This window comes from Ptiloglossa arizonensis, chromosome 8 (genome assembly GCF_051014685.1).
Source record: "Ptiloglossa arizonensis isolate GNS036 chromosome 8, iyPtiAriz1_principal, whole genome shotgun sequence".
Taxonomy (NCBI): Eukaryota; Metazoa; Arthropoda; class Insecta; order Hymenoptera; family Colletidae; genus Ptiloglossa; species Ptiloglossa arizonensis.
In genome coordinates, this window is record NC_135055.1 from 20,977,812 (window position 1) to 20,990,327 (window position 12,516).

At 42.2% G+C, this 12,516-nt stretch overlaps 1 protein-coding gene and 2 long non-coding RNA genes across 3 annotated transcripts; all 3 read left to right on the plus strand.

The window, feature by feature from the left end:
• Positions 1-924: 924 nt before the first annotated feature.
• LOC143150564 (uncharacterized) lies at positions 925-2,024 on the plus strand. Its single transcript, XR_012993104.1, has 2 exons — positions 925-1,150; positions 1,871-2,024. It is a non-coding gene; the product is annotated as an uncharacterized LOC143150564 (long non-coding RNA).
• Positions 2,025-4,865: 2,841 nt separating this feature from the next.
• On the plus strand, positions 4,866-5,860 carry LOC143150712 (uncharacterized). The gene is made up of 2 exons (XM_076319158.1): positions 4,866-4,983; positions 5,713-5,860. Exons 1-2 carry the CDS (start codon positions 4,882-4,884, stop codon positions 5,779-5,781), a joined length of 171 nt encoding a protein of 56 aa, XP_076175273.1. The 5' UTR covers positions 4,866-4,881; the 3' UTR covers positions 5,782-5,860.
• Positions 5,861-8,769: 2,909 nt separating this feature from the next.
• LOC143150550 (uncharacterized) lies at positions 8,770-9,385 on the plus strand. The gene is made up of 2 exons (XR_012993096.1): positions 8,770-8,890; positions 9,211-9,385. It is a non-coding gene; the product is annotated as an uncharacterized LOC143150550 (long non-coding RNA).
• Positions 9,386-12,516: the final 3,131 nt, after the last annotated feature.

Consider the following 12,516-nt stretch of genomic DNA (forward strand, 5'->3'; position numbering starts at 1 on the left):
AAATCGTTAATTTATCTACGTCGAGTAGCACAATTTATAACTTGTCCTAATGGATAATCTCTAGAAGCAAGATACAATCGATAGATATTATAGGGCGATAAATTGAAGCGACCGACGCAAATTCCAATATAGTTGAATAACGATAGGTTTGCAATTAAAAGAATCGCAGAATCGCGCAGTTTTAATGTTACTTTCCGACTGTGTACGAATAACAATAATACTCCCTCGATTGCAGATTTAGCGCGTCTCGTTCGATACAAATAGCCACTTGTTCTATAAGAGAAAACGTAAACGCGCAAAAGAGACAGTAACAATTAGATAGGCAACAACGAGCGATCAGAAATAACGTAACCATTTCGTTACTCAGGATCGCGGGCCGTTTTTACGATTCTTCTTCCATCCTTCCACAACGGAGTGCCTGAGACCGATTCTATGGCAAACACCACAAAACGAGATGCTTCACGTATTGGTACCGTTCGTAAAATATTGTACTTCTATTCCTCCAATGGTGAAAATATATATATTTAAACAAAAAAACTGTACGAAACATCTGATCCAATACGAATCGCAATTCTTTTCAAGCCGATCTTTCTTGATCCACCCCGAAAGGAATACAATCCGAGTGTAGAAAATCTAATCGAAATTAAACAAATACGTTTGTGCTCGTTCGAGGAGAAGGGAAAAACGCACTTCGTTTCGTATCTAATGTATTATATAATACTTTAGTTTATCTCCAAATCGATTCGTCGATTGTATTTTTCCTCGTGACCTTAAGAACGAACGAAACGATAAAAAACATTATTAGCCCGTAAAACGGGACGAACATCGCGTTTCTGGACACGCGATTCGAACTAACGACACATGGATGTTTTACACTTTGTTTTTTTTTTACTCTTTTGTTTTCGACACAAGTTTTAACGACCACGTAAAAGATAAGATGGGGCAATTTCAATGGTTTTTTTCCAATATAAATAGCGGCGAAGCGTACGTTCTCGACAAGACTAAATCCACCTGTTCAACAACAGCGAACAAACAGTCAACGAGAACCATGGAAGCTCTAAGATTTTTGCTTAGCATCGCCGTCATTGTCATGATTGGCTTCGTATCGTTCGGCAGTGCAGCTCCGGAAGCTGATCCGATGGCGAGCGCCGTAAGTCGAAGGACTCTTTGTATTCGAATTTTCGCGCAGCTCAATTTTTTCAAGCGATTCGAAAGCAATTGTAATTTTCGGTTCATCGCGAATCGATACGATAATGCGATTGGGCGAACAGTTAAGAAATTTGAGTATACACCACAGAACCTTTAATATCTAATCTCCTCAATCCGTGCTAATTGGAAAACAAAGCGATCCGAACAATGGAATAATCATTTTATATCGAACTTCTTTCCAATAGCAGTATCGATGAAGAGATTGGTCGTGTCGTTAAAAAAGGTTCAACGCTAAAGAAATTACGAAAAAATTTCTTTTCATAGTTTCTCAATTATAAACGACGCGTTCGCCTGCAACATTCGGTGACGATTATTGAGATAGAAAACTAATTCCATTCGTGAATTAATGAATCTTTTTCCCTCGTAGTTTCGAAGATACGTACATAATCCGATAGAAACTGAAGTACGATACGTCGTACTACAGCTGAAATGAAGTCTTGGAAGTTAGATCCTGAGAACACTTTATCTATAAGATAGAGAGGCACTTGTCGCGAGAAACTGTTCGCATAACGCAACACTCACTTAATAGTTCGAGTGCTAAAGTACTTGGATAACGGATACGGGAGACTCTATTGTACTCAAAGCGCGCTCTAAGTACTCTGTAACACTGTTCCAGCAGAAATTTGCGTATTTTTGACTAAAACTTTTTTCTTCCGTTTAGGATCCTGACGCCGAAGCAGGTGTTCTTGGTGTAATGGGAAAACTAATACCGCGTTTCCTAAGGGGATGAGATAGACCACAACGCAGACGTTTCACCGACCTCCCAATAATACGAATGTATAGTACTTATAATAAATATATACCGATGATGTAAACCATTACGTTTCGAGATCCATCGTTACATCACTCGTCCCTTCTCCCTTCGCTCGGTTCTTTCCTGTAGTCGCCGACACGAACAACACGATTTACAAAGGAACGCGACCACCTGGAGAACGATTACGACTATCGATCGATCCATCTTTTCGCAATATCTATGACCAAATATCTGATCTCTGTCATACCTAATCGCAATTTCATCCTATAACCACGCGTGTCGTTGCTCTTCGGATCATCGTACACGTTGGAACGAATGCAACAATGATCCTAAGAGTGGCAGATGTCGATAGCGAATGGTCGATGTCAGTTTTAACGACTGTCTCCATATTGGCACGGAAGGGTCTTCCGCTACACGGACAACGGTTTGGATGTTTATCTTTTCGGTTTTATCTAGTCAGTTCCAAGTCGAGAGTCACGAAGACCACACGACACTGTCGTCGTTCGCGTCAAGGCATATCACTGTACACTTGTGTCTTCGTAGATCCCTGCACATTATAATAAACTACATATTATAATCTGAAGTTTACAACGGTACACGTTGTTGCAAATTGTACCGAAGGTTGTGAGAAGTACGCGTTACCCTAACGAATCGTGATTTCTTTCTTACATACGATCGAGAGAACCAACAGACCGTTATTTCGATGGCAACTCGTATGCCGATTTTACTCTTCCGTGAACGCACGATCGAGCGAATCGATCGAGTAAACGCGACAAACGATAGGTTCACGATTATCCGATCGCCTCTCGACGTATAGTTCGCGCAATGGATACTTTGTTGTCAGTATTTAAGGCTCCTCGTGAAATATTTGGCACATATCTCCATCGAATTGAAAGAATAACGCTTGTCCTCGTTTATGATACACGTCGTATCTCCAATCTGGAACCGGGCTATCGAATTCGGAACTACTCCACCGATGTACCGCCAACAGTCCTCGAATGCTCGATAAAAATGAACAAACAAATCTGTACGTTCGAACTTTGCGTTAAAAGATTCAACGACGATTCTACCGAGAAAAAGAAAAAGAAAAAGAACGCGATCGCAACGTTCTTTGTTGCTCGTGAAGCGTTTCTCGATGCGTTTCGTTACCACCGAATGGTTCGATTTGCGATATTGACACGAACACGGTGCAAAATTCGCTGAAAACACATTGAACGTTAAATCGTTAATTTATCTACGTAGAGTAGCACAATTTATAACTTGTCCTAATGGATAATCTCTAGAAGGAAGAAACAATCGATAGATATTATCGGGCGATAAATTGAAGCGACCGACGCAAATTGCAATATAGTTGAATAACGATAGGTTTGCAATTAAAAGAATCGCGGAATCGCGCAGTTTTAATGTTGCTTTCCGACTGTGTACGTATAACAATAATACTCCCTCGATTGCAGATTTAGCGCGTCTCGTTCGATACAAATAGCCGCTTGTTCTATAAGAGAAAACGTAAACGCGCAAAAGAGACAGTAACAATTAGATAGGCAACAACGAGCGATCAGAAATAACATAACCGTTTCGTTACTCAGGATCGCGGGCCGTTTTTTCGATTCTTCTTCCATCCTTCCACAACGGACTGCCTGAGACCGATTCTATGGCAAACACCACAAAACGAGATGCTTCGCGTATTGGTACCGTTTGTAAAATATTGTACTTTTATTCCGTTGATATCTCTAAAAATGAAAAACCCACAAATATACGAATCGTGGAAACATTTCGAGTGTATCGTAAAATACTTTGCAACGACTAATATAAAACTCTGTTCGAACGGGAATTTGTACCGTGGATTTATGCAAAAACCGATGAAACAAATTTTACCTGACACGATGGCAACTATTACATGATAAATTTAACAACTTCCGGGGTAAGTGATTCGTTTCACCGAACGGGACGGATCACATCAATTTGATGAACAAACATCAGTTTGTTCGAGTGTATCTCAAACAAACACGCTTTATTGCGCGATAAACCGACATAATCTTAGAACGTTCGCTTAGAATTTTTATAAACACAGTGAGTCTCCGACTCGCTCGGTTAACTTTTTGTATAACACTTGGCTTAAGACGAATTTTACAGCTACGATGTATCGCGGGAGAAAGGTAGATACGTCTGGAATTAATTAATTTTTCCGTACCGCAACTAGCCTTAAAAAAAAAAAACTGTACGAAACATCTGATCCAATACGAATCGCAATTCTTTTCAAGCCCGATCTTTCTTGATCCACCCCGAATGGAATACAATCCGAGTGTAGAAAATCTAATCGAAGTTAAACAAATACGTTTGTGCTCGTTCGAGAAGAAGGGAAGACGCACTTCGTTTCGTATCTAACGTATTATATAATACGTACACGTTATACGTGCGAATAATAGGTTGTTCGGTAAGTTTTATCGGACGACAAAACTTATTGAACCATCTAGCAGTATCGAGGAGGACCGTTGCGAGTCGTCTTACAAACATTCTTCAACCGCGACAATAATTCCAAACGCTTCTGTAACGTAGATAATGAATCGTGAATCGGGAACGTAATGGTACTTTGGTTTATCTCCAAATCGATTCGTCGATTGTATTTTTCCACGTGACCTTAAGAACGAACGAAACGATAAAAAACATTGTTAGCCCGTAAAACGGGACAACCATCGCGTTTCTGGACACGCGATTCGAACTAACGACACCTGGATGTTTTACACTTTCTTTTTTTTTTTTACTCTTTTGTTTTCGACACATTTTTTAACGACAACGTAAAAGATAAGATGGGGCAATTTTAATGTTTTTTTTCCAATATAAATAGCGGCGAAGCGTACGTTCTCGACAAGACTAAATCCACCTGTTCAACAACAGCGAACATACAGTCAACGAGAACCATGGAAGCTCTAAGATTCTTGCTTAGCATCGCCGTCATTGTCATGATTGGCTTCGTATCGTTTGGCAGTGCAGCTCCGGAAGCTGCTCCGATGGCGAGCGCCGTAAGTCGAAGGACTCTTTGTATTCGAATTTTCGCGGAGCTCAATTTTTCGAAGCGCTTCGAAAGCAATTGTAATTTTCGGTTCATCGCGAATCGATACGATAATGCGATTGGGCGAACAGTTAAGAAATTTGAGTATACACCACAGAACCTTTAATGTCTAATCTCCTCTATCCGTGCTAATTGGAAAACAAAGCGATCCGAACAATGGAATAATCATTTTATATCGAACTTCTTTCCAATAGCAGTATCGATGAAGAGATTGGTCGCGTCGTTAAAAAAGGTTCAACGCTAAAGAAATTACGAAAAAATTTCTTTTCGTAGTTTCTCAATTATAAACGACGCGTTCGCCTGCAACATTCGGTGACGATTATTGAGATAGAAAACTAATTCCATTCGTGAATTAATGAATCTTTTTCCCTCGTACTTTCGAAGATACGTACGTAATCCGATAGAAATTGAAGTACGATTCGTCGTACTACAGCTGAAATGAAGTCTTCGAAGTTAGATTCTGAGAACACTTTATCTCTAAGATAGAGAGGCACTTGTCGCGAGAAACTGTTCGCATAACGCAACACTCACTTGATAGTTCGAATGCTAGAGTACTTGGAATCACGGATACGGGAGACTCTATTGTACTCGCAGCGCGTTCTAAGTACTCTGTAACACTGTTCCAGCAGAAATTTGCGTATTTTCGCACAGTCGACTAAAACTTTTTTCTTCCGTTTAGGATCCTGACGCCAAACGAAGTGTCCTTCAAGTACTGAAAAAAATAGTACCTAGTTTGTGTACCGGATGAGATAGACCACAACGCAGACGTTTCACCGACCTCCCAATAAGACGAATGTATAGTACTTATAATAAACATATACCGATGATGTAAACCATTACGTTTCTAGATCCATCGTTACATCACTCGTCCCTTCTCCCTTCCTTCGGTTCTTTCCTGTAGTCGCCGACACGAATAACACGATTTACAAAGGAACGCGACCACCAGCGAGAACGATTACGACTATCGATCGATCCATCTTTTTGCAATATCTATGACCAAATATCTGATCTCTGTCATACCTAATCGCAATTTCATCCTATAACCACGCGTGTCGTTGCTCTTCGGATCATCGTACACGTTGGAACGAATGCAACAATGATCCTAAGAGTGGCAGATGTCGATAACGAATGGTCGATGTCAGTTTTAACGACTGTCTCCATATTGGCACGGAAGTGTCGTCCGCTACACGGTCAATGGTTTGGATGTTTATCTTTTCGGTTTTATCTAGTCAGTTCCAAGTCGAGAGTCACGAAGACCACACCACACTGTCGGGCATATCACTGTACACTTGTGTCTTCGTACTTTGTATTCTCGTATCTGCAAAAACTATACCACCGGATACGCGAGATCCCTGCACATTATAATGAACTACATATTATAATCTGAAGTTTACAACGGTACACGTTGTTGCAAATTGTACCGAAGGTTGTGAGAAGTACGCGTTACCCTAACGAATCGTGATTTCTTTCTTGCATACGATCGAGAGAACCAACAGACCGTTATTTCGATGGCAACTCGTATGCCGATTTTACTCTTCCGTGAACGCACGATCGAACGAATCGATCGAGTAAACGCGACAAACGATCGGTTCACGATTATCCGATCGCCTCTCGACGTATAGTTCGCGCAATGGATACCTTGTTGTCAGTATTTAAGACTCCTCGTGAAATATTTGGCACATATCTCCATCGAATTGAAAGAATAACGCTTGTCCTCGTTTATGATACGCGTCGTATCTCTAATCTGGAACCGAGCTATCGAATTCGGAACTACTCCACCGATGTACCGCAAACAATCCTCGAATGCACGATAAAAATGAACAAACGAATCTGTACGTTCGAAGTTTGCGTTAAAAGATTCGACGACGATTCTACCGAGGAAAAGAAAAAGAACGCGATCGCAACGTTCTTTGTTGCTCGTGAAACGTTTCTCGATGCGTTTCGTTACCATCGAATGGTTCGATTTGCGATATTGACACGAACACGGTGCAAAATTCGCTGAAAACACATTGAACTTTAAATCGTTAATTTATCTACGTAGAGTAGCACAATGTATAACTTATTGTTGGAATACAACGACATTAAACCGTGCAGTACTTGAGAAGTCCAGGAACAGTGGACGAGCTCGATACCGGCTTTCCTATTTTTCCGTTGATGTGACGACGCGATCGATACAATCCGTTCAGTTGTTCATAACCATTCTTCGCTGCATGACTGTAATATATTTATCTAAAAATAAACGTTCTATTTACAGTTTCTCTTGTGCTAAACAATTTCGTAAGCCCACATTTATCCTAACGGATAATCTCGAGAAGAAAGATACAATCGATAGATATTATCGGGCGATAAATTGAAGCGACCGACGCAAATTGCAATATAGTTGAATGACGATAGGTTTGCAATTAAAAGAATCGCGGAATCGCGCAGTTTTAATGTTGCTTTCCGACTGTGTACGTATAACAATAATACTCCCTCGATTGCAGATTTAGCGCGTCTCGTTCGATACAAATAGCCGCTTGTTCTATAAGAGGAAACGTAAACGCGCAAAAGAGACAGTAACAATTAGATAGGCAACAACGAGCGATCAGAAATTACGTAACCATATCGTTACTCAGGATCGCGGGCCGTTTTTTCAATTCTTCTTCCATCCTTCCACAACGGACTGCCTGAGACCGATTCTATGGCAAACACCACAAAACGAGATGCTTCGCGTATTGGTACCGTTTGTAAAATATTGTACTTTTACTCCGTTGATATCTCTAATGGTGAAAAACCAACATATATACGAATCGTGGAAACATTTCGAGTGTATTGTTAAATATTTTGCAACGACTAGTATAAAACTCTGTTCGAACGGGAATTTGTACCGTGGATTTATGCAAAAACCGATGAAACAAATTTTACCTGACACGATGGCAACTATTACAGGATAAATTTAACAACTTCCGGTGTAAGTGATTCGTTTCACCGAACGGGACGGATCACATCAATTTGATGAACAAACATCAGTTTGTTCGAGTGTATCTCAAACAAACACGCTTTATTGCGCGATAAACCGACATAAGCTTAGAACGTTCGCTTAGAATTTTTATAAACACAGTGAGTCTCCGACTCGCTCGGTTAACTTTTTGTATAACACTTAGCTTATGTCGAATTCTTTAGCTACGATGTATCGCGAGAGAAAGGTAGATACGTCTCGTATTAATTAATTTTTCCGTACTGCAACGAGCCTAAAAAAAAAAAGCTGTACGAAACATCTGATCCAATACGAATCGTTATTCTTTTCAAGCCCGATCTTTCTTGGTCCACCCCCAATGGAATACAATCCGAGTGTAGAAAATCTAATTGAAATTAAACAAACACGTTTGTGCTCGTTCGAGGAGAAGGGAAAAACGCACTTCGTTTCGTATCTAATGTATTATATAATACTTTAGTTTATCTCCAAATCGATTCGTCGATTGCATTTTTCCTCGTGACCTTAAGAACGAACGTAACGATAAAAAACATTATTAGCCCGTAAAACGGGACGAACATCGCGTTTCTAGACACGCGATTCGAACTAACGACACCTGGATGTTTTACACTTTCTTTTTTTTTACTCTTTTGTTTTCGACACATTTTTTAACGACAACGTAAAAGATAAGATGGGGCAATTTTAATGTTTTTTTTCCAATATAAATAGCGGCGAAGCGTACGTTCTCGACAAGACTATATCCACCTGTTCAACAACAGCGAACAAACAGTCAACGAGAACCATGGAAGCTCTAAGATTCTTGCTTAGCATCGCCGTCATTGTCATGATTGGCTTCGTATCGTTTGGCAGTGCAGCTCCGGAAGCTGATCCGATGGCGAGCGCCGTAAGTCGAAGGACTCTTTGTATTCGAATTTTCGCGCAGCTCAATTTTTCCAAGCGATTCGAAAGCAATTGTAATTTTCGGTTCATCGCGAACCGATACGTAATAGTTTATCGCGATACGATAATGTGATTGGACAAACAGTTAAGATAATTTGAGTATATACCATAGAACCTTTAATACCTAATCTCATCTATCCGTGCTAAACGGAAAACAAAGTGATCGAACAATGGAATAATCTTTTTATATCGAACTTTCGCGCAGCTCGATTTACCCAAGCGGTTCGAAAACAATTGTAATAAAACTTGTTCGGTTCTGTTTAGGACCCTGACGCCGAAGCAAATTGGGCTCGCCTGCTGTCCAAGGTTTTGCCAGCCGTAATCCAAAAGATAAAGGGATGAGTTGGACCACAATGCAGACGTTTCACCGGCCTCCCCGTATTACGAATGTATAGTTCTTAGAATAAATATATACCGATGATGCTAACCATCGCGTTACGAGATACATCGATTCTCGATTCCCTCGCCGATCGTCGCGGACACGAAGCAAAATTCCAAAGGAAAACAACCTTCAACGAGAACGATTACGACCATCGATTTATCTATTTGTTCGCAATGGATATGGCCAAAAATCGTATCTCTGTCGTACTTAATTGTCTCTTTGGATCATGGTACACGTTATCCAAAATTACACCGAAGGTTGTTAGAATCTGCTGAGAGAAATGAGGATCCCGCGGTTCTTTGTTGCTCGTGAAGCGTCTCTCGAAGTGTTTCGTTGCGACCCGAATCGTTGTACGATATTAACACGAGCACGATACAAAGTTCCCTGAAAACTCATCGAACGTTCAATCGTTATTTCGTTCAACTAGATTATTCCAATTTGCAAAGTGTCAGGTCGACGATCTCTGAAAGAAAGATACAATCGGTAGACGTTAGATCGCTCGATGATGTATCTTTTACTCGTGTTTCTTTTTCGCGAGGTTGTCCGGTAAACGGTCATCGATTAATTACATTCTTTTAGGCAGACGCCTGACAATTATCCAACAATTCGGGAGTAACAATATCCAACAATGCGGCTAACGACGAGATCGTAGCGTTGTTCGACTCGTACGTATTTTGTTCCGCTTTTGCAACGTTTGTCCCGTTCGGTGGAGAAAAGAAATATATATATATATATATTTCTCTAAAGAAATATACAAAAATATATATATGTAGGGACGAGTTTTGCGCGAGCGAATCGCGCGAAGTTTCGATCGAGTGAGCGACCGTTTCGGTAAATCGATAGCTCATCGAAACCCTGTGCGAAAGACAAAAGATGAGTTTTAATGTAACCAGCGACCGATACGGACGTGAGTCGACCGGTATCGAGAAAAAGTTTAAAAAGAGTTTTCGAGAAAACGTGTGTGTGTTCCGCGGTGCGAGCGGGTTTGACTTTTCTTTTTGTACGCGTCGTGATCTTGCGCAGACCCTATATTTCCATCAGTAATCCACAGGGAATATATTATTATAATAGAGAAATAGGCATATTTTCCTATACATATATATATATATATACTCTATATATATATATTTTTATAGATATTTTTCTTCTCTAAAGAAAAATATATATATAATAGAGGCGGAAGATCGATCGATCGATCGTAATCGCTTATTATTTGCATAACTGGTTCGTCACCGATTTGTCATCCGACGAGAATCGAGCGCCGCGTTTCCGCCTTTCGAGCGAGACCTCGAGCGCGCACGTTTGACCCATAAAATGAGACTCGCGGAACAAACCTCCGAATGAGGTGAAAGCACCAACCGGAGAAAGCCTCGGCTCATTGTTGCTTCGGGGTTCGTTGCGACCTTCCTTCCGGGCCACGCGGCACACTTTAATCGGCCAGTCGCAGGTGACTTGGACGTTTACCTCTCGCAGGTGCAAAATTGCCCCGAGGTACTTAGGCGTTTCGCGTGGCGCGTAACGGAACACGTCGCGCGAACGCGGACACGAATTTGGTCTACGAGCGACCGGCGACCGGCTCGTGACGAACGACACGATCTACCGCGAAACGAGATCGGAAATCGACACGGAGACGTTCGATTCGTCGGATCACGCGGCTTCGAAAATTGTCCAGAGAGCGTAAGTAGCCCGTTGGTTCGAGACGATGATATTTCGCGGCGCGAAAATCGCGACGGGAGAAAAGAAACGAGTGGGGAGAAAAGGGAGGGGGACAATCGTGATCCGTCGAATCCGAGGAAACGGGAGAAAATATACGAAAATCGAGAGCGTAACGTGGACGTTTCTTTTCGAAATATTTATTCGAAATTAATTTACAATATATTGCAACATTTCTACGATGGAAAGCTTTCGGATTTTCTTCCCGCGATTTCAACGGTCGACTTTAACGCGATCGTTCCGTTTTCGTTAACTCGAGAGCTCCGTGGTTCACGGAGAATCAATCGATTCTCTTTGTCACCGATACGGAACCGTTAGGCACGGAATCGAGAGAAAGAAGAACAGGAAAAGCCATCGATTCATCGTACTTGTCGCTAACGATGGTACGATCGACGGAGACAAATCTGTCCCTGGCCGTGGATCGGAAGGATCAGGGCCGTACGGATCAGAGACGGTTCACGCGGCGAAACGCAAAGCGTGACTCGTCCACGGTTCGGATTACGCGAACGACGGTGCACAGTGCACTCTGACGGCCAAGTTCAGGGCCAACGAGATCTCCGATCTCCCATTAAAATTACAAAACGAGATTCCACGAGCATTCCCTCTCCACCCTGCTCTCCCGACTTTCACTCCGGTCGTGCCGCGTCGCGAGACCACGGGCATTCGCTGACCGTCGAACTTCACCGACGCGAAAGATTCGCGAATCGATGTTCCACGCGGTGGCTTCACAACGCGCAGATCCATCGATAAGTGCAACCGAGCTCGTTCCAATCACGACAAATCTGTCCCGCCTAAATCCCAACGAGCCCCGCCGTACCGCCGCTCGGTGTCTCGAGCGATCTATCGACCGAGCGAAAAATAAACGAAAATTTTTATTCCCCGTATTTCTCGCTCTACCTCCGCGATAATCGTACCGACGTATCGGCGAGATTCTCCCGATAAAAATGAGTACAAACACGACACACATCGGAGAGAAATTTTCTTACGCTCGATTATTGTCCGAGAGATATTTAAATTCGTTGGAAATAAAGTACGTCCGATTGGCGTCGTGTTTGGACTCGATCTAACCGGGAGGATCTCGCCGATCCGTCGACACCGTTATCACGAGGATAAAGTGGAAAAACGAAGCGTCGAATTTTTCCAAACAGGACGCCACGCTCGAGAACGTTATTTCTTAGCATCGCCAGGTTCGTTCGCTTCACTCGAGATTGGTCGTCGTTCCTGGAACGATTCGCTCGAAATATGAACGTAGCGACCTACGACATTACCCTACGTTGCAACGAAGTCGCGAGTAGTTTTATCGTCTCGTGGAAACGCGGCTTTGTACAGACACGGGAGTGCGCTCGCGCCAAGTCCACGGTAACCGTGAGTTCGCGAGATAACCGCGCTTGTTCGCGGCGAAGAAGGCCAAAGACGACGGGTTTGCGTTCGCGATCGTCACGGACGAGGAGAGGTAGCCTGCTGGCCAAGTTCAG